The sequence below is a fragment of the Lissotriton vulgaris genome, chromosome 8 (assembly GCF_964263255.1).
Source record: "Lissotriton vulgaris chromosome 8, aLisVul1.2, whole genome shotgun sequence".
Classification (NCBI taxonomy): domain Eukaryota; kingdom Metazoa; phylum Chordata; class Amphibia; order Caudata; family Salamandridae; genus Lissotriton; species Lissotriton vulgaris.
This window is the reverse complement of record NC_141696.1, coordinates 1,505,081,654-1,505,108,615: the sequence shown is the minus strand read 5'-3', so window position 1 is coordinate 1,505,108,615 and position 26,962 is coordinate 1,505,081,654. Positions and strand designations below refer to the sequence as shown.

The following is a 26,962-nucleotide window of genomic DNA, read 5'->3' as shown; positions in this document are numbered from 1 at the left end:
TTCTCCTTCTTCAGGTTGTTCATCCTTGTCGGATTCTGTTAGGTCATCTCTTATTGTAATTACTGGCGGTGATCTCACCACTTGTTCTTGAGAGGTAGAGTTTGTCTTTGGAGGCTGTGAAGAAGCCACCAGCGTAGATGATTGAGGGGCGTTTGCCTTCGGAAAACGACGGTAGTAGTCGTTTATCATGAACCTGAGGTCAGATACAAGAGACACAGGTATGGAAACCGTCTCCTGTCGCTCTTCCTCTTGTGATTCCTCTTGTTGTTCCTCCTCCTCATTATAATCACCAGTTTCTTGGAAAGACTCGTATCTAGAAGATTGAGTTCTGTCCTTGAAGGAAAATACTTCCTCTTCGTCGATGTCCTGGCTCTTTATCTGAAGCTGTGACGGACTGTAGGCGGCACCTGAGGACTCCTCTCCATCTGAGTCCTGTTTCAACAATGAAGATGGTGGTAGAGGTGAAATCTGCGTCCATGACGTGAATTCCGCAGATTTGCTGATAGTCGCCGAACCCCTGGTCGACTGAAAAGACCGGATAGAGATCATGGTCTTCGACTGTGGCGATTTGAAGGCTTTCGCCGTTGACAGAATTATTTTCGTCGACGGTGACGACGCGGTCACCGTCGACGGAGCCGTCGTCGACGGGACCACCGTCGACGAGGCCCCCGTCGACATCCTCGTCGTCGAACCTTTCGGCGACGATGTCGTCGTCGTCGACGATCTCTTCGTCGACAGTGTAATTTTACTCGTCGACGTTGTTGTCGACGCAGCCTTAGATCCTATCGTCGACGAAGCCGTCGACGTAGTCGTCGTCGACGGTGAAGTAGTCGACGGAGCTGAAGTCTTCACCACAGATTTTGAAGCAGAAGCTAGGGAACTGGTCAACGGAGCGGACCCTGACCCTTTTAGACTTGACTGCTTCTTCAGAGGAGTAATAGGAAGAAAGGACGTTGCTTTCTCTTTAGATTTACTCTTTTTAGGCTCCACTTTCTCCTCAGAAACAGAGGCCTTTCTCTTCTTAGGTGTCATTTGAGAAGATTCCTCCCCAGAATCTGAGTCTGATGTGGCCTTCTTCTTCTGAAGCCATAACAGCAAGCGAGCCTCTCTGTCTCTAAGAGTTTTGACAGAGAAGGTTCTACAGTATCTACAATCCTTAGCAACATGTTTCGGATGAAGACAGTATAGGCAGTCCTTGTGTGGATCTTCTGAGTAAAGCCTGGCTTTCCCACAGGATCTGCAAGGCCTGAACAGCCTCTTTTTAGAGCTTTCAGCCATAATGAAGAAAATAGGTACACACAATACCTTAATCCAGTAGACAGGATATTAGAACCAAAAGGTCAATAGTTCACTCAGGAACAGTAAACTGAGCAGAGCTCAGGGAGACTCCTTTCTCACACAAAGGCGTTTGGAAATCTGAGGCAGGAAGCTTCTGTTGGGGAGTGTGAGGGCAGGGCAGCAATGCTGATTGGCTGACTTTTGGACCAAATAAGGAAATGGTCTGGTTACCAAATACTACAGTCCCTATGGGGATTTTCTATGCAGTTTTTCTTCTCTATGATACTGCTTGGTCGTTCTGTTACCGTGAGACTCCCACCATGACGACGGGGAAGATACAAGCATGTGAATCTATGAAAGATGTAATACTGGAGAACTTTCTACTATCGTTTCTAATTAGCCACTAGTACAGATGGTGGATTTTCTGTTATAGATCTAGAAATCATTTCAATAGGCGTGCACTGCATATCCTTCTCGCAAAGGAGGGTGGAGTCTGTTAATTATTATAGGTTCGACATTGTTCCACCTACATACCAGATAGGAGCAGAGACTTAGAGAGTTACATTAAAAATATTAGTGACTTAAATGAGGGCTTAAGAGATTTTAAAGCTAATGGTGCATGAGAAATAATAGGCAAGGGATTGTCAACTGTTAGCGGCTAGATAGGTAACATAGGGAAAGGATTGGTAATTTCCACCTTTAGTGGCGATCTCTTTGTGCATATGTTGATGATATTATCTATCAAATTTTGCAAATACCAAAAAGACAAACAAGTAGTGAAAAGAAATAGAACTGATCTGGAAATGAAGATGAACAATATAAGTACTATGACAAAATACAAATCTTAGAAGAGAGTCGAAGAAAGAGGTTAAAGACAATAAATTATAATTTATGATGAGATCTGATGAGTAGATATTATGAGGGCTTGATTCGCCATCAAAGGGGTCTTTAGGAAGCGAAATATTTCAAAACCACATTACATGACACTTTACTGATTTAAAACAAATACCTCAATGTGTACATTGCACAAAATTAACCAAGTGATACAATAATAGAAACAAATGAAATATTAGCACTGTAAAACCATGCTTGAAAGAGTTAGAAACTGAGAAAATACATTGCTAAATAGTTTTTTTCAAACTTTATTTTTCATTTTACAATAATAAAAACATATCTTCAACGATACAGCATATAGGGTCATACCTTCTTTTTTGTTGTTGATACTTGGCACAGGTTGCAGCATTGGAGATAAACAATCACAATAGGGGTACATAATCATCCTTGTATATTATATAGTAAGGAACGGGGCATGGGATAATCCAAATACATATAGGCTGTACACTTATAGCATTAATTGTCCTGACCTCCATTATCCAGTTGGTCTTCCTCAACCGACCCACTCACCCACTCTCTGGAGTGTTGTGAGCGGATTTGTCCCCTTCCGTTAACCCTGAATTCCTCAGTTCTCGCCATTCCATCAGATTTGATTGTAGTTTTTTGTCCTTACCTGTAAGTTTCATATGTCTCTCTTCGGCTAGTGTCCAGTCAAGCACATCCTTGAGCCAACATTGCTAAATAGTTAGAATACTTATTAATAGATTTTCATAAGATTACTCATGAAATTATGTTTTAATGTAAATGTAAATGTATTGCGATATATATAGCGCACGTATCACCCGAAGGCATCAAGGCGCTTGCTTAGGGAACCCGTCCTGGTATTCCCCTGTGAGATACCCCGGCAGGGTATCCGCAAGGTGAAAGCCAGGCATCCCACCGCGAGGGGCCGTTGTGGAGATTAAGCAAGCTATTGCCTAGAGTCGCAGAGTGTGAACCCGTGAATCGAGTAGGCACCGGAGCGAGAATTGTTGAGTCCTTGATTCAGAAAAGGGGGTGGTGATGAACAGAGTGTCTGAATTAAGCAGACCACTCTTACCCAGTCCAAAGATCAGGGCTTGATCCATCACCGTTATTTATCTCACTGCACCATCCCAGCTCAGAACCTGGCTATATGTAAATCAGTCTGTCCCTGGCCCAGTGCATCATGGGAACAGGGCAGACTAAACTACCAAGCCAATTCTTCACCAGAAAGGAGACAAGCTACCAGGGACCGGTTTCTGGCATTTCAGCCTTCTTCGGCCCGGCTTGCTTGAATTCTGATGGTGCAGTGAGAAAGGGACTCATGTCTGAGTATACCCTGCCACACCTATAGTGGCCAAACACGATTCAGAAAAGGGGGTGGTGATGAACAGAGTGTCTGAATTAAGCAGACCACTCTTACCCAGTCCAAAGATCAGGGCTTGATCCATCACCGTTATTTATCTCACTGCACCATCCCAGCTCAGAACCTGGCTATATGCAAATCAGTCTGTCCCTGGCCCAGTGCATCATGGGAACAGGGCAGACTAAACTACCAAGCCAATTCTTCACCAGAAAGGAGACAAGCTACCAGGGACCGGTTTCTGGCATTTCAGCCTTCTTCGGCCCGGCTTGCTTAAATCCTGATGTTGAAGTGAGAAAGGGACTCATGTCTGAGTATACCCTACCACACCTATAGTGGCCAAACACGATTCAGAAAAGGGGGTGGTGATGAACAGAGTGTCTGAATTAAGCAGACCACTCTTACCCAGTCCAAAGATCAGGGCTGTTGTTGAGTCCATGGACATTTTTTTAGGACTCAAGACCCCGCCGAGCCGGGAATTGAACCCTGGTCCCGGGCTGACCTCTGCTTCCAGGTCTGCCTCCTCTAACCAGTGAGCCACACTTCTCCACATCCATGTACTGATGAAAACTAATGAATCTAATAAATGAGCCTAACAGTTCTATTGCCTGTCTTTGCAAATTATTTATTGATAGATTGTGGTGCAATTATGCGATAAATTTAGTTAGGAAGCTGAAACGTACAGATGTGAAAGAAAGACCCTAATGATTTTAAAAATTAGGAAACCAGTTTAGTAAAATGTTTTTAAAGAATAGTTTACATGTATTGATGTTGAAATTTTGAGGCAGTAGGCCATAGCTAATGTTAATCAATTTTGGATAATAATAAATTAGTGAAACATTTATTATTATTCTTTTATTATGAAGTGATGATTTGATGCATTATATTTGATTCCAATTAGGTTTAATTCATTTAGAGCTGATGTATGCATTTTAAGCTTTAAACGTGTTCTTTCTTGAGCTGCAATTTTCCCTTAGCAAGCATAATAATTCACTGAAATTTTTACAAATGTTGCTTTATTTGTTCTGTGCATGCTTCATTATACATACACTTTATTGGAGGAGGTTGATGCATTTGATTACCTTGGGGTCAGAATAAATTGCAAAATGAAGTGGGACCCTCATATTGCTAAGATGTTGCTTAATTTTAAGAGGGTGACAGGAGCAATTGCCAGAGATCATCGTCTGACATCCAGCAAACCCATTAGCCCTGTCCTAGCAGTGTATGAGGGCAAGGCACTGTCTGCGGCAACCTATGGCTCCGAACTCTGGGGGTCTGAAAGAGTTACTGATTTAGCCACAGCTGAGCAAAAATTTATGAGAGAGCTAGTGGGTCTCCCGGTCTCCACTCCTATCAAACCGTTACTCCATGACTTGGGACGCCGTTCAATCAAAGACATTGTCGGCCTCCGACCTTTATTATTTTGGGTTCGCCTTAGAAGGACGCCAAATCTTAGCCACTACGCTGCAGTCCTGGACAAACTTATTGAGTTGAATGGCTTTGGGGTGATTCCTTGGCTGAAAAACTTAAGGGACCTGGTGATTAACTTGGGACTTAAAGAAGAATGGCTATCACAGCAGCCCCCGCCGAAAGACACTGTTAAAAAACTGTATTGGGAGAGGATCCAAGAAAGGGACTCGCTAAACCCAAAGTGGGGCGCTATAACCGACCAATTTCTGTCACACAAGCCAATGCCAAGGCTAGAGCCATTCCTTGATTTTATCACCTGACCAAGAGACAGATCTTTGTTCCTTAAAATGAGGCATGGCACCTTACCCCTGAATATTTTCACCAGCAGGTGGAAAAACTTTAAACATCATCAAGCAGCATGTCCGGGGTGCCCTAATCCCACTGAAACGCTTGGTCACTTCTTGTTTGGCTGTAGGGCATACAAGGGGGCAAGGAAAAGATGGCTAAGCCCAGTTTGTAGAGAATTGGGGACAAGGCAGTGCTCAGTGGCCCTCCGCATCCTGACAACGAACACTACCTCCATGATGATAATTGCTGGGGTTGCAAAATTCCTGGGGAGTGCATGGCAAATACGATCCAAGCTGGTGCGATTGAGTATTAGGTAGATGTTTAAAATCTGTAAAACTGTTCGATTTAGCACTTTACTAACTAGCATCTTTTTTGCTGTGACATACTCATCTGGGCTCTTGTTGTTTTTACTAACTATGAATTTTTAGAAAACTCCTTTTTAAACAAAATTTATATCTGAATATTTCTTTAGTAATTTTTATTCTTTTTATGATGTAATTGTATTTTAATTCAATTTATGATGTACTTACTTTTATGATATCTTGCTATCGAACAAAGTATTACAACAACAACAACACACAATGAACATTCTTTCGAAGTTCAATGCGGAATGGCTCAGTGGGAAAGTCAACTCCAACCTGATGCCACAGAATGTTACATTGTATATTTCTTACCATTGGCAAACCTGTGAGACCCGCAAAGCTATGTCGTTCAATTGAAGTGCTTGGGAAAGAATGCAGGAGTAACTAAATTGTATTTGGTGACTACATACGTAAACTAATCATACGATGGACTAACTAGTGGAGTGACACAATGTCATGAAGATGTCATAAGGACTATCTAAGAAGAAACCCCAGAGGAGGGGTGATGTCATACCTTTTTTTTCCTCTTTGAGTATGCAATGCCATTTTCTTTCCTATGGGACACACTTTGGATTTTGTCCTTTTATTGCAAAACCCTCATTTTCCCTATCTTGAATGCCTTTTTGTTCATACTGCTGCATTTATGCAGTTGACCTGGAATCCTTCTTTGGCGAACAAATTGATTTTTGCTTCATATTTACTTTTTCCCTATGCTCATGGACTCACTCTTAGACAAATTTAAATTTGATTCTCTTACCTCTTTACTTTACATTTTTAGATGTTGTTAAAAAGATTGCACTATTCTTCTGCCTTTAATGATGGTAGAGGTCTGTAACCTCATATCTGATGCTGGTTTAAACCATCGTCCTTGGATTTGAACTTTTGACTAAATGTGTAGTCTAGTACTACATGCTTTAATATTCTTGACTGAGATGCTTAAGAAATTGCTTATTCGTATCAATTTTCAAACATTAATACATTATTTAACTAAATTTCCTGAGTCTATTATTGTGTCCTGATGTTATTTCTTTGAAATTGTATGGAATTACTCTTTTAATCTAAATGCGTTGTAGTGAGAATCAGTGAATCTTTTCAGAATATCAAGTTCCGCTTCTATTCTGTGTCGCAGTAGCAGAGCTTCTAGTTGTATCATTCTAGTTAGACTTTATCTCATTAGGAGATTGAGTCTCTCCATTGCAATAATGTATTTTTACGCTATGGTCCTGAGAGTTGTGTTTCAAGTTTATTTGTTTTTTGCTCAGCTAATTAAAGCCATTACAAAACTGATAAAACATATAAAAGGACGCGGTTAAGTGTAAAACCAGAACATACCATAAGAATATAGTTCAGTGCAATTTAAAAATTATTGTTGTAAATTTATGGTGCATGTAAAAATGTTTGCTTGCGATAAAGGAAGTATTAGGCGGTGGCTTTAGACAGGTTATAAAATCAATTACAAAACTATTAATATCTTGGAAATGAATTAGTAGTAATACATAGTTGGTTAAAACTGCAGACACTGCTATTGCACCAATTACAATGAAGCTTAAAGGGTCAATACATAGATAAAGTAAGCATATTCTGCAAAGGCAAGATTTTTGCTTAGCTCTGTGTGAGATAAGTGTTTGATGATCATATAGACATTTGGTGAGCATTCTTATTTAATTACCAGTGGGTCGGTGCTTCATGGATTTATGCAAAAATAGAAGTGTAGATCATGGGGATTAGTTTGCGTGTAGCAGCGCTTTAAGCATAAAAACACATATGAGAAAAAGGATAGGGAGTACAGGTTATGTTCCACTAGTGTCTGATAGGGTAGCAGTTCTTAGCAACTTGTCTGTTTTATTTAGGAATCTGATCAAACCAAAAATAGCCTTTGGATGAGCATTGTAAAGGAGAAAATTGACTGCTGCTTGAATTGTACAAGAACCTTATGTGATCCATATTTGACGAAGGAGTTTCCTACGATCATTGATTAGAGCAGGGCAAATACAAAGAAGGTGATATAGATTCTTCTGAGATTGACCACATAGGCGACACTCAGTTGATAATAAGAACACCGACCATGGTGGTAGAAGATCCAGTGATGTGAAGTTTCCGATCCTAATAAGACAGTACTTAATTTTGTAGTGTATAGTAAAAGTGTATGTAAGATATTTTTTAATGTTTCTTTTGTTGTAACTTCTTTGTATAAGATAAGCATGCTTTCTGGCCATGAGAGTCCAACGATTTTGTACAAATGATGCTTTTTGGATTAGATGATTTACCTTTTTTTTATTATTCTGGTGTGGGAGATTTTGACTCCATAGAGTTGCAGCTGTTTTCAGATTTCAGCAAAGGTTCTAAGGTGGGTTGCTTGGTGTGTTTAAAAATAGATTAAAAAGAGTAGTGATGCAAGCTTTGGTTTGAGGGAGTTCACATAAGTTAGATGCCCACCTTTATCATCTAACCAAACTCCAAGGTATTTGTATTTTGGAACGGTAGACAGGTGATGTTTGTTGAAGTACTATGTTCCAGTTTTGTTCTTTTTCCATCTAAAAATCACAACGTTGGTCTTCATAAAGTTTACTGTCATACCGTTTGCAGTGCTATGTGTAAATAAAACATCACGCAGCCTTTGTAGTCCTCTGGCTGTTTGGCTAAAAAGAAGTACGTTGTCAGCGTAAAGAAGGGAAATAATGTGAAAATGTTTCAGTTTAAGAGCATCACTGACAACAGCATCCAGGGCAGGAACCAAGTTACTCATCAATAAGTTGAAAAGAGTTGAGGTGAAAACGCACCCTTGTTTTACTCCTTGCTCTATCCGAGAGTTGTGCATTTGGCCTTATTTCAAATTTGTGAGTTGGTCACCAATGAATGGTCCTCACTGGGTGGCTAGCATTGTGGTTTTGAACATCCTAATTCCCACCCTTCCTATTACAATGAATAAAGGAGTGGAAAAAAATAAAATAATCTATGCTGAAAAGACTACAGGAGTGAGTTGAGTTTTTTCTTCCAACTGAAGGAATTGTGGTGAGATAAGTAAGCGGCGTGGTTCTGCCGCAGGGAGCCGCACCCGTATTGAGCGCTGCAAGTGCCAGTACTATGGAACCGACGTGGTGAAACATATATATAAACAATTAAGTCTGCAACGTTTATCACTGGCTTGTCAATGTAAGCAACTCAGACATGCTGTGTTGGTTCATAACCTTCCACAAAGCAACCATCGGGTATATCGTAATAAAATTACAAATATGTATAAAACACACCTGTTAAACCTGCACAAAATCCCTACTAATAGAGCCTCATATGTATTACCATGATGCAAATTGTCTATTCCTATGGTTTGTTCAGGTGGATCGCCACCATCAAAGGCCTTGCCTACTACAGTAATCTGCAAGATTCCATATAACTACATGCCTGCATACTGGTTTTTGCACAGTGTAATAACAATCCACTCTGAAAAGCTGTTTGCCACTAACATATACTTTTCACAATAAGTACATAAGGTGTCTTGTTTTGTCATACCTTTTCACTATAAACAGAAAACACCTAAGGAATCTGATATAACTTTCCCAGTGAAATTATAAGCCCTCTATCCTTTACCAGTGGCTTGACAATCTATATAATCCCGGGCTACAGAAGTCGGCAACCATCAGGCATACATTTATAACATTTCCAATAATTACAAAATTACAGTTGGCAAAACAGTATACAATCCCTCTCAATAGATCCGAACAAGAATTATCACAATGAAATTCTGCCAACACTATAACCCTTGCCTACAATGGTAATCTGTGAGATTACATGTACCCAAATATCTTTCTACGGCCTGTAACATAATGTTACAACAATCCACTGTTAATGGCCTGCTGGCTTTGCCACATCCTTTCACAATAAATAAATCAGGACTTCAGCGGAAAACAAGACGTGGGAGGCAAAACAAACGGCCAGAGAAGTGGGGGGGGGGGGTATTAGGTCTATACAGAGTAGGAGCCCCCAGTGCAATGAAGCAACCTCCTCAGAGCTTGGTGCGGCTTGTGCCTGAGGGACCATCTGTTTCCCCTTTTTGTTCTACCTGTTGCCTTTTGCTTGATGAAAGAACAATCTAATAACTTTCCATTAAAGCCTGTGACTGTCCAAAGGCATAGGTACAATATTCTTGAATTTCTGGAGGCTCTACGCAGCCCTATGCAATATCTTCTAGTAGCCTGGGATCTGGACGATTTGTCTACGTCTCCAAATAACAAAAGCGTGCTTGTGCACCCCCCCGACCCCCCCCCAACGCCCAATTGAAAGTCCTTGTCAGGGGGAGATGAAGCAGAGCAACAGCCAAAACATCAGGCTGCCATATAACAGACAGCGTGTCCATAACCTTTCCCACAGCAACGGTTGAGAGCCACCACAGTACGCAACTCTCAAATTATGAGGTCAGGTAGAACAAGGAAAGAACCACCAATGGTTTAGTGACGCAGGAACAGCAAGAAGGAAGTTACAAAGTCTCCCAGTAGGAATAGGCAGCCAGAACTAATGACCCAAAGATCTAATCAACGATGCTCCACCTCAATCATCCCATTAATGTCTACAGAACTGGATCCAACCCTCATTAGTCTTAAAAATGTGGAAGAAGTTGCAACAGCACATGACTGTTCATTAGCAGTTCCTCAAGACAGCAACAGAGCAGCAGGCACCGTAGGCTCTCGCAAGGCAACACTTTGGGACTTCTTTAAAAAAATACCTGTTATTGACAGATAAACAGCAGTGCAGACATGGCCATAAGACGACGTCCTTATCACACAAGCCAACCCTTGGTACTCAACCGGGATACCGTCGTAATTTGTAACCTGTGCTATGGTGCCTGCTCCCCCGCCCACACGAGGCAGCAACACCCTTTCTAGCAGTGCAACACAGGTGAAGAAAGCAACAAAATCTCCAAACTCTATGGTAAAAGCAGCACTACTGACAACACCAGCCACCCAAGATAAATATGACCAACAGTCACCTCCCTGGGAAAGCCTTCCCGTACACAATTTATCACTTATTGTCATATCAAGTGATAAATCTCCTATTGATTTGGACGCCTCATACCCACCTAGGGAGTTTCCTCAACAGTATGCACTAGGCCTCCATTATAGGGACAAGCAAATTCCTGTTACCAACATTATCCTCAGCCCACCAGGGGTACAATGGACTTGGGTCTCATCTGGAAATTTCAAAACCTTTCACACCTATAAAATCGTTCCAGCTGGACAACTGAAACCCTTGCAAACGCACCTAAAGGTACAGAACCCAATGATCGGAGACCACCAGGAGCCCAAGCTCACAAGATGATTTGCTCTTTAAACAATTGGCACCTTTAACCCAGGTTGGCCACAACTTTTACAAACTTTGCAATCTACAGTCTATGCCTCAAAATACCATTACGATAAATCGGACATCCATGTTGATCTTCTAAATACACTGGCAGTGTACACAGCAGGACTAGACAACAAAGTTGACAACCTAAACAAAGTGATTATAAGAGCACAATCAAACACCAACTTAGTACAATCAGTACGCTGCTGCTCCCCAATAACAGACAGTCTGTCCATGCTTCCAATGGGTTCACTGGCAAAATGTCGACCCCCAAAATAACCTCACACCAAAATATTGTGACCAAAATATTGATGTAAAAAATATTGTCATCCTATGCTTATAATGATAAATACTACAATATCTGGCAAAAATTATCGATGTCATTAATACAGTTGTATTAAATATCGATTTTTAAATATATATATATATATAAAGTAAAACAAATAATAAATATATTAAATAGTAACGTTAATTTCAAAACATTAAAAATATGTAATATATATCTTAACAAATATAACAAATAAACTTCATTTAAAAAACACACACATATATAATAATGAATATATATATATTTACATATATCTACTTACAAAAGTTATCAAACTCATAATTTTAATTTGTATTATAATTTTAACATAATACTGAAACAATATATATATATATATATATATATATATATATATATATATATATATATATATATATATATATATATCAAAGCTCCAAAGTCCACCAATACAGCGAGTCACTCTGATGGCGGGTGCTGCCACGCGTTGGTGTACCGCGTGTAAAATGATAGCTCCAAAACTTTCTACCCAAATTCTTAGGTCAAAGAAAGACGGCAGCACTCACGGGTTCTTTTGGCGATTTTCAACAAGCTTTTAATTCAAGATAGACAAACGCGTTTTGGGAAGCGTCCCTTCCTCAGTGTCATGGGTAAACGCGATGCGAGCGCCATTTTTCAAACATTCCAAAACAGTGTCATGACTATCGACAAAGGACAACACTCTTGCGCAACTATGAGCGCCATCTTGGAGTGTGTATTAGTTACAATATTTACATTGTTTGTATTGCATTAAATACCATGCATTTCCGTAACAAAAATGCGCGTTATACTTTTAAGCACACATTTCTCAAAACATATTGCCGTGTATCGGTATTGGTGCCTCCGCATTAGGGAGACTACACCAATGAAGAAATAGTCAAGCAATTGCTGTTATTTTGGCAGACTTGAAAGTATGTGCATTATGTGCATCTCTCCATCATGCTCCTGATATGTGGGGATCAAGTATCAAATAATATATGACACTAAGGCTAGTATGGCCAAATTTCAATGTTGTACATACAGTGCTTACAGTCATTGCGAGTTTTGCCGTGGATCGGCAATTGCAGCCTATGGCTGCATAACCCCTCTAAATGTATATCAGTGAGACTATGATGGGAAAACGGACCAAGAATACACATCTTTCATCATGCCATCTCTTCCCCCGTATTTAACCCCACACTACAAACTTTATTGAAAAGATTGAAAAATTGACCTGGTTATCATCGTATTGGCTAATCACGCTTGATATTACCAGCTTGTACACATGCATAGATCACGATCAGGGGATGCATGCAATAAAATACTTCCTAAACAAACGGCCACTAAAACTGGCCTTGCATAATAAAATGTTACTAGAATTGGTGAACTTTTGTCTAAAAAATAACATCTTCCTTTTTCAAGAAACATTGTTTAGACAACTAACTGGCACAGCGATGGACTCCTGCTTCGCCCCCAGCTACGCAAATCTTTTCGTGGGCTGGTGGGAGGAGCAGGTAGCCTGGGCCCCTAAAAACATTGAATGGTCAAATAAAGTGGTCGCCTGGTATAGGGACATTGATGACCTCTGTTTGGTCTGGTCAGGGTCAAAGGAAGAAGCAGAGAGTCACATCAAAATACTGAACGATAATGATTGTAACCTTAGATTTTCTGGGGACATCAGCAAAGATACGGTGAACTATCTTGATTTGAAAATTGAAGTTGATAATGATAAAATCAAGACCTCGTTGTATCGAAAGCCCACTGCGGGTAATAGCATATTACATGCGTCTAGCAGCCATCCCCGCAGACTAATCAACAGCATTCCCTATGGGGAATTTTTAAGTCTGAAGAGGAATAGCACACTTGATGATGACTTTGAAATATCTGTACAGGGCAGTATGGAAAGGTTCTTACAGAGGGGCTATAATTCACAGCTGTTACATGATGTTCTGAATCGTGTGAGAAAAATACAGAGACGAGAACTGTTTAAACAGAAATCTGATCCAACTCTTGACGATGGTAAATTCAGATTAATAACGCCATATTCTGTGGATGCGCACAGACTAAGATCAATTATGATCAAACACTGGCACATTCTCAAAACCGATTCCATTGTCGGACCAGACATTCCTCCCACACCACTCATTACCTTTAGAAAGGCCAGGTCGTTAAGGGACCATCTGGTACAAAGCCATCTAAACCCCTTGATTAAACAACCTGGAACACTAAAAGACGCAAAAGGGTTCTTCCCTTGTGGAAGATGTAAGGCCTGCACGTCCAGTAAACGGGTCCTTTCATATGACATCAGAGGACACAGTGGGGGGGAAGATTAACAAGTTTATGTCTTGCCACACCAGCCACGCAGTATATTGCCTAAGCTGCCCATGTAACCTTAAATACATAGGCAGTACCATTAACCCGGTTAAATTAAGAATTCTTGAACATATGCGAGCAATTGTAAACAAAGACTTTACCTATCCTGTTGCTCGCCATTTTGCCATCAAACACAACAGTGATAGAAGTCTTCTAAAAAACTTCTGTATAGATCATGTCCCCGAAAACATCAGAGGGGGCAATAAATTGCAGAGACTGAGGAGACTAGAATCGAGATATATAGTAGATCTCGAAACAAAGACACCGGGGGGGTTAAATACGGGGGAAGAGATGGCCTCACATCTGGGATAACAGCTAAAAACATATAATACACTGTATGAATAAGACCATCTCTGTTTGATTAATTGAACTTCTGACTTTATTTTGATTACCCTTCTGTTCTAAGGTGTTTAACAGCTCTCCCATGAAATTGTAATAACCTGAATGTTTTTGAATAATTCCCACAGAATTTTAATTGTCATGATGAAAGATGTGTATTCTTGGTCCGTTTTCCCATCATAGTCTCACTGATATACATTTAGAGGGGTTATGCAGCCATAGGCTGCAATTGCCGATCCACGGCAAAACTCGCAATGACTGTAAGCACTGTATGTGCAACATTGAAATTTGGCCATACTAGCCTTAGTGTCATACATTATTTGACACTTGATCCCCACATATCAGGAGCATGATGGAGAGATGCACCGAATGCACATAGTTTCAAGTCTGCCAAAATAACAGCAATTGCATGACTATTTCTTCATTGGTGTAGTCTCCCTAATGCGAAGGCACCAATGCCGATACACGGCAATATGTTTTGAGAAATGTGTGCTTAAAAGTATAACGCACATTTCTGTTACGGAAATGTATGGTATTTAATGCAATACAAACAATGTAAATATTGTAACTAATACACACTCCAAGATGGCGCTCATAGTTGCGCAAGAGTGTTGTCCTTTGTCGATAGTCATGACACTGTTTTGGAATGTTCGAAAAATGGCGCTCGCATCGCGTTTACCCATGACACTGAGGAAGGGACGCTTCCCGAAACGCATTTGTCTATCTTGAATTAAAAGCTTGTTGAAAATCGCCAAAAGAACCCGTGAGTGCTGCCGTCTTTCTTTGACCTAAGAATTTGGGTAGAAAGTTTTGGAGCTATCATATATATATATATATATACACATATACCATTAACATAAAATCTTTTTTTTAAACCGTATTAATATTTAAAAAAACGAAACAACTTAAAATTCTTTCAATGTAGCAAAAATAATTTTACACATATTAAATATAATTTTAAAAACATTAGAATTTTAAGTAAATAAAACATAATATAAATTATAACAGCATAAACTAAATTATAAAATATAAAATGTAATACATATACTATTCCCACTACAATGTAATCCATACTATGAAAACTATTAAAATAAATATATAAAAAATTTACTACTCCCGCATCACACAACGCAAAAATAATAAAACTGGATAAAATATGCAAGTCTCCCTCCAATAAATGCAACAGTAGTAAAAGGGTTGGACTGCAGATAGTTACCCATTCGAGCCAGTACAACAGTAGAAAAACTGTTGGAGTGCAAAGGGGTAAAATGTAATATTCCCACTCCAATCACTACAACAGTAGTGAAAGCGTTAGATTGCGGAGGGGTAAAATTTACACTCCCTTCCCAATGAGTGTAATACGAGGGAAAGTTCTGGATAGCGGAGAAGTAAAATTTATCATTCCCACACCAATAAGTACAACTGTAGGGAAAGTCTTGGAAACCGGCGGGGTAACATTTACTATTCCCACTCCAATAAGTGCAACAGTAGGGAAAGTATTTGATAGCAGAGGGATAAAATATACTATTGCCACTCCAACCAGTACATCAGTAGGGAAAGTGTTGGATAGCGGAGGGGCAAAATTTACTATTCCCAATCTAGTAAGTTCAACATTAAAAACAAACAAAATATCTTCAACAAAATAAAATTATTTTAAAAACAAAGTAAATAAAAAAATATAAATATGTTTAAAAATAAAATAAAAATATAAGTTAATATTAAAAAAATATATTACAATGTTAAATACATATCACAAATACCTACAAAGATTATAAATAAAAAACAAAAATGATTTTCATACAAATAAATATTTTTATTTAACAATTATTTATTAACAAAAACATTATTTATTACATAATTTTAGTTTAGTCACTTTCCACCCTACAACACCACATAACTCACAACCTGCAACTAAATTATTTACACTATTAATATAAATATTCATCGACAAACTAATTTTAATTAAATATTAAGTAATAATAATTAATGCACGTTCCACAATATACCCCCACAAAACACAAAAAACACCCATAACATTTAACAACAAAACATTTGCACAATTAACATAATTAATTATTAAATTAATAATAAAACAATAAATATTGCTGGAAATTATTTTACTTCCCACCGCATTACCCCACAAAACCCACAACCCATATCTAAAATCTAAAAAAGTATATTTATTTGCACAATTAACATAATTAATTATCAATTAAGCAAATATTATTCATTAAAAACTACATTCAATTTAAATTAAATTTTTGCGATTCGCTATTAAGGACTCGCAAAATGCAATGTATGTAGGTTTCGCAGTAATAATTGCGATTCCTACATATTCCTTAATTGCGAATCGCAAATTGCGATACGCAATAAAGGAATACCTTCCAATTCATTCCTATGGGCCTAGAGCCCCATAGGAATGAATGGGCAGGCATTCGCAATTTGCGATTACCCAATAGGTACGCGCAAATTACGAATGCAATTGCAAGGGTGCCAAAAGGACACCCTGTTGCACCCCTGAAATATGCATGTGTACACATGTGGTTCTAAGGTAATGTATGTGCACCACATGGGACTTTAAAAAATGCAAAAAGTGCATTTTTCAAGGAAAAACGTAAAGTTGGTGGTAAGTTGCGATTGTTTAAGGCAAAATCGCACAACTTGGGTGCTTCCAGAATTGCATTTAAGGAATCGCAATTTGCGTTTCTTAAATGCATGCATAAAATAGGGAATCGTAGATTTAGCAATTTCCTATTTTGCAAGGGCCTTTTGGGATGATATATCCCAAAAGGCTTTTTCCAATTTGCAATGGGCCAAATTTGAGAATCAGCCCTTGCGCACTGGAAAAAGGCTTCATACATCTGGCCCCAAGAGTATAAAGCCCGCGAGGAATGACCAGCCTCCCCAGATGGGAACCCTGATCAGTCACGGCCACTGATAACAACCGGAACTTCTGTGCACACGCCTCCTATTAATAGAGCAACAGCACCACGTAAGACAGCTAATAATAACCCACCGGTATCCTGACCCCTCAGTAAGAGGGAAAAGAAAAGGCTCTCAAAACAGCACAATAAGACAAACAGTTCCACCTTACCTGCGACGCGGGACTTGTTTCCAATCTTGGCAAGGGGAAGAGCAGAATCTGCCCACCTAAATCTTACAGAAAGCAGTCCTCACAGTCAAAGCCTTCCACAACATTGACCCTGGATGTTGTAACTGAATCTACGGGACTAAGGGGCCAATTACGATCTCACTAGGAAACCCCTCCGTATGACTCTGATCCAGAGGGCATTCCGAGGGATTCGTGCTCAAGTAGTCCGAGCGAGTACGATGCATCTGTATGCTTACAGACACGGTACGCTTTGACTCCCATTGAACTCTATGGGACCCTGTATAATAGACACGTACACAGGCACCCTTAGCAACAAGCATTTGCAATGCCATTGGTCTCACCTTTGGGACCTTATAACTATTTAGCGATGCAGCACATTATTGCACATTACTGCAACAAGGCTGTTTTTGCTTGTGCTTGCCAACTGCTAATAAACTAGTATTTTACAGGGGTTGAGTTGTGTGTGTGGGAGTACTTAACCCTGAATTATAACCACCTCAGCACTATTTTGCTTCATGTGGGTAGACTCCAACTCCACCCTTGCCAGCACCTGGGCACTCTCGGATGGAATGCTCCTAATTTCACTGACTAGTGGCATACCTTTTGTTCTCCCTTTCGGTCGAGAAGCGGTCCACCCTAAAGAAAAGCGAGAAGGGCCCGCCCCCTGAGGGAAATCTCCCTCTTAAAGGTGAGAGGAAGGGCTCTCCCTCTTCTAACACCAACGCCTCTCTGGAGTAAGATGCTCTATGCTCACCTGGCGGGGAGGTAGATCTCTCTCCCCTGGTGAGACCGACTCTCCCTCAGGTGAGATATAGGCACCTAAACTGTCTGCGGGAAGACACTTTTCTGCCCGTCTTGAAAGGGATGGTCCTTCGGTGCGCTACCTCCTAGCAACTCCATTGTGAAAAGTGTAGCTAAGTACGCATTTGCCGATTTCACACACACACACACTCTGCCTCTCAAGTTATTGCACACACCCTCTAAACCGTGCCACTAACATTAAAGAAAGAAGGAACAGTTCGGAAGCTCCTGCTGAAAACGATCAATAAAGTAAATATTTAAGGGGCCTAATTTCCAATTAAACACGTCGCAGAAAGCTTCTTCAAAACTAACTCTTTTTCAGATGACTTGACATTTTCTTTTTAGTTAGAAACGTGCATGTAAATTGTATTTTAGCAATTGATTCAACTATAATTCAGCAATGATTCATCTGAATCGGAAAGTAATACCAGATATCCCATTTCATTCAGACAAGTGTGATGCCAAGCCTGGCCCTCATTCTCAAATCTTGAGCTCTATTTAAATAGGTGCGGCTGTCGGAACCGTGCAACGTACTCACTTGGTCGTAATCCAGCTCCATTGCGCAGCACAAATTGGCTACGAACAAGTTGTACGGACAGGATCGATGCGCATGCAATCTTTGTATCGTACTTGGTGTTTCAAACCTGTGTACGATTAGGTCGGAAATAAGGACTACGAATAGTTTCCTGGAAAGCCAAATCCCATTCAGAGGCCTTCCTAATAACATTGTATTTGGGCCCTTACACAGGAACCCTGCCACATGGGTGAACCAAGGCAACCTCTAGTGCTCAGGGATTCAGGCACAAGGGGAAAACAACTTTAACTACAGCGGAGCCGACAAGAGTGTGCCAAATCCCACCATCTCTAACCCAACCTTTCAGTGGAGTTGGAACTACAATTATCTAGAATGACAACGAGATCTAGAGAGTACAAAATCCACCAACCCCCGGAACGCAGACGTGGAGAAATCTAATTTCTAAAAGGCAGCCAGTGATGATCTGGCACTACTTTATAAGGATTCAATAAGAGTAACATTCACAAAGGACCAGAGCTGCCCGACCTCACTAATAGAAACCCCGCATAAAATTGAGAACCTACATTGCGGCCCTCACAAGGAGTCCCGGCAGGGAACAACATTGGACTCACATAAGGTAGAATAGGCCCCGTGTAGGATCTGGGGTTTTAACCCCTTCGGTGCTCATGACGAGCTCAGCTCGTCATGGCATATACCTCTCAGGTGCTCCTGACGAGCTCAGCTCGTCATGACCACACCCGTTTTTAATATGGCCCAGCACAGGAGAGGAATATCATCAGCAGCGATGTGGCTAACTAAAGACACCAACAAGAAACTGCCTAGCCAAATCAAAACACCAAGATGATGTTCATCCTGGAGTATCCCTCACAAGGTCTACATGATATCTTAAATAGGGGGAACATCCTTAGGCTGCTCAAGTCTATCCCCCAACTGAACAGACTGGAGTCAAGTGATATCACAGCAATTACATTTCTTCCCCCCTAAAGGTCAGTAAATTACAGAATTCACACTAGCTATATTAATATCGACAACAATCGCACTGCAAATCCTATCAAAAACAGAGCCATTAAGCTCATGGGGTATCAAAATAACCCCCTTTAAAGATACAGGTTATCTCACAGTTTTAGCAAACTCCCCAGATACTATAGTGTCTGGTAGGAAGAAGCCGTTTTCAATCCGAAAAAATGCTTGTCTGTCAGCAGCATTAATCCACAGAAGCTGCGACTGAATCAGTCATCAAGCATCCTCCTGTGTTAATATGCCATCAATATCCATGTTTTCCTGGAACATTAAAGGCCTTAAGCAGAAACTCCAGTCCCCAGATGTAATCACATTCTTAAAGAACCACAAAATGTTAGTCCTCAAGGAAGAATGGGCTGAGACAAGCCCCCTAACAGAAAGGTACCTAGTGCACTGGACACCAGCCAATAGAGATCACAAGTATGGTAGATCAAAAGGTAGGCTATCGATTTACTGCTTAGTTAATCTACAAGCAACAATTAATTTGTTAGCATCTGAGGAGAACTGGCTATCTGGAATAACCCAACGGGCAAACTCGCTCTTTGCTTGATTACTGCATCTACATTGCTGAAATGTTCCTCTTGGTTGCGGGCAGAGAGTGATCACTGCCCACAGATAATCATGCTGTCATTTAATCTATCACACCACACTTTGGCAAAGTCGACAACCTGTGGAATATACACAGAGAACCTTAAAAAGCTTAAATGGAACAATTCCTCTATTGGCACTTCCATGGCCGCGTGTAAGGCATTTTTAGATGAAAACAGTACAAACAATGCATCACCAACCATAGCTTGGATGAACTTCACCACGCAATTACTCACAAAATTCCACCAACCTACCCGTCAACATGTGATCCCCAATTTCATTATCACCACAACCACTTTAAAGGATTTGAAGATAAAACGCAATGCAGCCTTGAGATGAGACCGGAAGTCTTCATGGGTCAGGGAGCCCCTCACTGCATTTAAACAAACCCAGAGAGTCTAGAAGCAAGCAGTCTTTGCAGAGAAGTGCAAACATTCAGAGCACTTCTGGACAACATTACTCCAAGCCAGTAAGAATCCTAACTCTATGGGTTTTTGGTCTCTAGAGAACAAACAAATGAATGGGCAAAGGGGCCAGGGCTGTGCCAACATATCGGAAGCATAATGGGCATCTTTTTTAACCACTCATTTTGAAGCAACTGAGGAGAAAGCCAGCTCAGTGGATAATAAAGTAAAAACGGCACCCCAACCTCTGGTCAAGATTTGGTTCCCTCTATCCCGACTGTCCCAGAGGAGGAAGATAGCCCCACGGACAGCAGAGTCAGTATGACACCTTTTATAGACATTGGAGCCTCCCCTCAACATTGGGATCTGTTGTATCATAACGCCATGGACTAGACCGCTTTCACTTCCAGAATAGTGCATGCCACAACAAAAGGAAGATTGTATGAAGCGCCTGGGCCCAAGGGTTTACCACAAGCATTATACAATCAAGACATCCCATTCTGGGCTGTGCAATTACCAGACTCATGGCGAGGTGCTATAATGTACAAATTACTTACCTTCGGTAACGATTTATCTGGTAGAGACATAGTCTAGCCGCAGATTCCTTAACTTAGAATATCCCCAGGCGTCAGACTTGTCGGGAAAATTTTGCGCAGCAGCACCTCTGTGCGCCGGGGGCAGTGCCGCCCGGCACCACACTGACGTCGTCCATGGACGTGACGTCAGCGGAGCCATATAAGCCTCCCCTCCCCCCGCGCCGACATCACTTTTCATCAGAAGACTTTTCCACGTCAGAATGCGACGCCATCACCAAAAAACTGTGAAAAAATGGGAACAGTGTGCCGAAAAAGAAAAAAACAAGGTCTGGTGAATAAACATCACCATAGAAAGACAGTGCGAAGCACTGTATACTGTAAACTGATGGAGTAAAAGAACAGAGCACCACTCTGGGATTAACCCCCGCAAGTGTAAAGTCCCAACCTCCCCCGGAGGCAGAAGAGGATGCAGAGCGTAGGCAGGATAGAACCCCTGGCCTGTATGAGCCTGTGCCACCAGAGGCACAAGACCCATCATTGAGCTGTAGCTCCTCAGTGTACCATCAAGGCAGCCGGCAGAAAGGCTGCAACCATAAGAAATTACAGAGAAGGACAACCAGTCCAAAATCCAGAAGCAAGGACAAACTACTATAAAGCGTCACCTAAAAGGAGACGTCAAATTCAAATAATGGATCTGCCGAAGGCAGCTTTGTTAGAGACTGCAACCGCAAGAGTGCAGGGGAGCAAGAGACCTCAAGCGGTTGAAGAAGATAGAAGGGAGAATTAGATGCACATCGGACAACCCAGGGTAAGGGTTGTAAAGGACACATGTCATATGAGCATACCGTCCAGTCACAAGAATGGGCAGAGCAAAGCCACGAAACAGAATATAGCCTCGTGAGTCGGAGTGAAGAGGAAACGTCACCCCACAGAGAAATAAAGCCACCCAAAGGGAGGTGAAGGCAAGAAGCTCAAGCTGAAAAGGTTGGAGCAGGACGGGGAGGACGGGCGGGTGTTAAGGAATCTGCAGCTAGACTATGTCTCTACCAGATACATCGTTACCGAAGGTAAGTAACTTGTTTATCTGATAGAGACGTCTAGCCGCAGATTCCTTAACTTAGAATAGATACCAAAGCCGTACCCATAGAGGAGGCGGGACTGCGACCAAACCCCAAGAAGGTCCAGAAAGAACCTAGTGGTCAATAACATGACCAAAGGAGTGTCGTCTACCACAGGACAAAATACAGTGGAGACAAAAGGACAGCGCAGCCAACCACCAGACCCCTAGGCCCTGAAGAGAGCAGGAATCAAGGGAAGGCTAGGGCACCACAGCCCATCCAGAATAACATGAAAACCCCCACATGTAGAGGGGATGATCGAAGAAAACACCAAGCCAGAACGGTTGCACCCGAGTGAAAAAAATGCTGAACCTCGAAAGAGGCATAAACGATCCACAGGATCCAAGGTGTTGACCAGAAGCCAGGGCTAGCCCAGCTAAATCACTCAAACAGCGTGAAACATTGTTACACCTACTCCCGTAAAGATATGAAGGAAGCAGGACACTGACCCCTGCCCAGTACGGGGCGACATGGAAGAAAATGCAGCCCCTCGCAGGCAGTAGAACTAAACCTTATGGCGTGAAAGAACCACAGGATGCGGTAGTCGACAACCCAAAGGACCGGATAAGTGGTATGGTGGAGAGAACGTGTAGCGCCCCCACGTGTACTACAGAGGAAGAGTAATTCTGAGACCCTTACCAGACAGAGATGTGGAGAGCATTGAAAGGATGCCCATACACAGCCCAAAAGACCATCATATGAGGCCAGAAGTAACACCAGGAAGCAAGGCAGCAGGAACAGCCGAGATGCGCCCAAAAGCAAGAAGCGACAGGCTGGACAAGCCATGAAGAATAACATGGTACATAACATAACATCCTCAAGAAGATGCTGAAACCTGTCCAAACCCAGGCACTCTGCCTCGCTGAAAAGTACCTGCAGCTTATACAGAAAGTGGACCTAGTCCAGGCTGTAAGCAGAGTCTGCCGCCAGTCCGGAAGAGAGAGCAGTCCTCTCGCAGGACAATTTCGAAGAAAAGACAAACCCAACAAGGGAGTACTTATGACCAACTCATGGGTCCTAGCCGCCAGGAAGAGCGAAGTACAAGGAGAACCAGCTCCACAAGTCCGCCACTTTTAAGAATGCCAGTGTAACGTAGAAATCCCTGCGCGAAACCAGCGGGATGTGGAGAAAACTGCTGGGGAACAAGCCAGGGCCATAACAACCCAAAACAGAGAGGTCCACGGCAAATGCCTACTGGAGAGAACAACCCAGGAGTAGCTGGCACCAAAAGAAAATTGGCCTAGACCCAGAGTCTAAGCATTACAGACAATAGGGCGAAATTATCTTGTGGAACGCAGCCAAAGGAGGCATATAAGTCCCAGAGGGATAACTACAATGAAAGCTCCACAGGAATGTGTAAAGGAAGATACCTGCCACCAGCCAATACCCCATATAGGGCAAGGGTCAACCCCTGGCAAGAAGGGGGGGGGTCCTCTTGGCAAAACAGACACTCAGAGGACTTGAGAACAAAAACAACCCAGCTATACAGACAATATAGAGGCACCAACCTCCCTCTGATAAAAAAACTCGCCGTAAAGGAAGACGGCTACCAAGAATAAAAAGTCAGCCAGTCAGTGGAGCGGCATAATTACGGTAGGCCTGACAGAAGCCCGGAGATCCTAAAGTGGGACCCAAAAAGGTATATTCCGTCAAATGGCATGTGTTGGAGGCTCTCCCGGATATTATCAGGAAAGCGGCTGTCACGCATCCAGGCATGACGGCGCAAAGCCACCGACCGTGCAAGAGCATGGCCCACATAGTGCGTGGTATCCAGGGAGGAGCGTAATGTAAAATGAGCCATTTCCTTGCCATGAAGGACAAGACGGAGAAACTCAGGGCGCAATTCCTCCATAAGGGAAGGAAGAAGGTTAGCCACGGAGTCCCAGAGTGCAGAGGACGCACGTGCAAACACGCATGTAGTGTTTAAAGCGCAGATGGCCGCGCTAGAAAAAGCAAAAAGCTGTCTGCCACATGCATCCAGCCGCCAGGATTCCCGAGTGGGAGGAAACAAAGGCAAAGTGGAAGAGTCTTGTGAACCAAAAGCCACCTGAATTACCAGGCCCTGAGCAGCAGGATGGAGGGACAGACAGAGTGGATCCTCCCGGGGCAGGACGGTGCCTACCGGCAATGACCGGTCAACCGGGGCTCCAAAAGAGGGCCGTGCCCATGTGCCTCGCAGGACTTCCAATAAAGCACCCCCAAGGGGTAGCAGGATTCCACTGTAATGGGCTTGAGATGAAGTAGATCTGTTAAGGGGTCGGAAATGAGGGGTACCACAGGAGGCTGAGAGCCAAGGATAGCAGCTGCCCTGGTGATAGTCTGTGCATAGGCGGCCTCTAACTCAGTAATCACCCTAGGAGGGGACAAGAGGCCGTCTGTAGGAGACGGTTGGAGGCTAAATCTCCTAGTTGCCATAAAGAACGGGGCTGGGGGGCGACCGGAAGGCCATGCCACACTAGGAACCTGAACCCGTGGCTCCAGACCAGGAGAAGCAACAGCATCCGAAAAGGCTGTAGGGGATACCGGTGTCACTCGACCCCGCTGAGGGGACAGAAACAAGGAATCCAGAGCAACCCCAGGCATGGGCTCCGTGTTAATGAAAGGATGGGCACCGGCGGCGATGAATGTGTCGACAGTGTAGTCCGTGGGTGCTGTGTCGGAGTTGACAGGATGTGGACGGCCTCCACAATGCACCCTCGACGCCAACCGGCGTTGGAGGAAGCGAGCTGGGCGTTGCCTTGGACGATGAGCCAAGTTCCCAGCCTACATCCAAGCTCGGCGGCGTCGACGCCGCCCCCGCCATCCATGCCGGAAGCTGCATAGGGCTATGTGTTGACTGGCGGTGAGAGCCTGTCGTCGAACCCGGCGTCGCCAATGCCACCTCTGTTGTCCGCGCAGGAAGCCGCACAGGGCTATGCGCTGACTGACGGGAAGCGAAATTTGAGCAATGTCTGGTGGTTTTTACTTTTCAAGGCAATCAGAATATGCTTTAGAGACATGGGCAAAGTAACGCAAAGTAGTGCTATGTGCCACTTTGCACCAAGAGGGTATTCCATTGGTGCTACATGGGTGCTTTCATACAACTATCCATAGGTTTTTATGCAAATCCCTATCTACTAACAACCAAAAACAAGGATTTGCTCCAAAATTGTATTTATCCTAGAAACAGACGTAACTGTGGATCAAGGTTTAAAACTCCTAATGTATCAACTTTGCAAGTGTGCTGTACTGTACACTCCATGTACAAAGTGGCCAAAGTATTTAAGCATAGATTTGGGGTCTCGCCTAAGAATCTCTGCAAGACTTGTTACCTTATTGGGCGGGGAGAGCCCGCCCAATGCATACCATTGGTTGCCTTTATTGCTACTCTCATTTGCTTGCATTTTATTCGTCAGCTTACATTAGAACCAATGTCCTATCTGCAAATTTTCCGAAGTCCATGCGTGACTAGCAAAGCCAGTCATGCGTTTTTTTTAATTAGAATTCTGGGGTTTGTAGTCACGTTTAAGTCAGTCTAAAAATAGGAATACAAGTCCCAGAATTCTGAGGGGAAAAAAGGACTAGGCCAACTAGTTACGTAATCTCAATTATACAATGTGGTGTAACTTCGGGCTTTTAAAAAAATAGGCGTGACACAAAATTCCAGAAATTATGCGACAACTACACAAGCGTAATAATAATAATAATAATAATAATAATAAAATTAGGCCCAAATTCAATTACAAGTTCTTCTGGTTACTTATTGAAATGTTAGAAGTTTAAGAGTTCTGCACCAGACATCTCTAACGAGCACATTTCCTTGAACCTTCGAGTGCAGGGGAGGGAGGGATTACCAATATTTGAGGGAGGGGGCTACCAATATCTATCAGCACACAGTGTAGGAAAGGCGTGTCTCGCGCCACGCCCCGCCCTTTCATAAATCAACCCCCGCCCGGCGGCTTACCCCCTCTTACCATAAAGGAAGTCGTAGGGCCTGGTAGGCCGGTACCCCCCGCCTTCATGCTGCTGCACGGTCCGGGTCACAGACATGACGCTTCTACCGCAGCCAGGCTCGTAGTCACTGCCCCGGCTCGAAGTCACTGCCCCGTTAGGCTATCACTGGGCTCCAGTGCTGCAGAACGGTAATGGCCGCGGTACACAATCACTACGGCAACGGTAACCATGGAGGAAGTCACGTGATGCGGAAGACTTGCAGGAGATGATTGAAGAGGCCGCCATCTTGAAGTGAGCAGGAAGGTCGTTACATTGAGTTAAACATTCAGGAGCCCACCGTCTGCAGAGTGACCAGGTCCCGAGGAGACCTCGGAACAGAAAAAGAAGAAGCAGCAAGCGGGCGAGTGAGCATGAATACGAACAGACACGTTGTGTCTTCAGACATGGTTCCTAGTTCGAATGACTTACTTTATTCAATCCCCTATGGTTTGGGGCCAGTCACGAGCTTTGAACAGTTAAATAAATAACGTTTTCATTAAGCATTTTTTTTCTGTGATGTCTGTTAACCAGAACTTATTTTCGGCTCTCATGTAAATAGTTCCTGTTCTATGTCAGGATCAAGGCGACGATTATGCATGATTTTCATTACTTAATTAAGTAGCAGTTGTTTTAAAGTTCAACATTTCTTATAAACAATAAAGTCAATTCAAAATTTGCAAACATACGTGACAAGAATATTAAGGAAAAGGAGGCGAGAATTATGCTTTCTCATTTCTTTAATGAAATGCTCAGCAGCCAATAAAAAAGAACCAAAAACTACATTTATTTTTTTATTTCATTTCCCATGAACACTAGGGAATGACCATAGAGACTACATTATAAAAGGTCCCAACATTAGTCCTTCTTCCTCTTTCTTTGTTGAGGAAACAGTTCAAGTTCAAAATAAAAT

General features: G+C 42.3%; 1 protein-coding gene across 1 annotated transcript in view; it reads right to left on the bottom strand.

The window, feature by feature from the left end:
- CFAP91 (cilia and flagella associated protein 91) overlaps nt 1–26,206 on the bottom strand; it is a 431,267-nt gene extending 405,061 nt beyond the window's left edge. Inside the window, exon 1 of the mRNA XM_086933540.1 lies at nt 26,034–26,206. Within this exon, the coding sequence (XP_086789666.1) occupies nt 26,034–26,109 (76 nt within the window). The 5' untranslated portion in view covers nt 26,110–26,206. The remainder of the gene's footprint in view (nt 1–26,033) is intronic.
- Between the last annotated feature and the right edge of the window lie 756 nt (nt 26,207–26,962).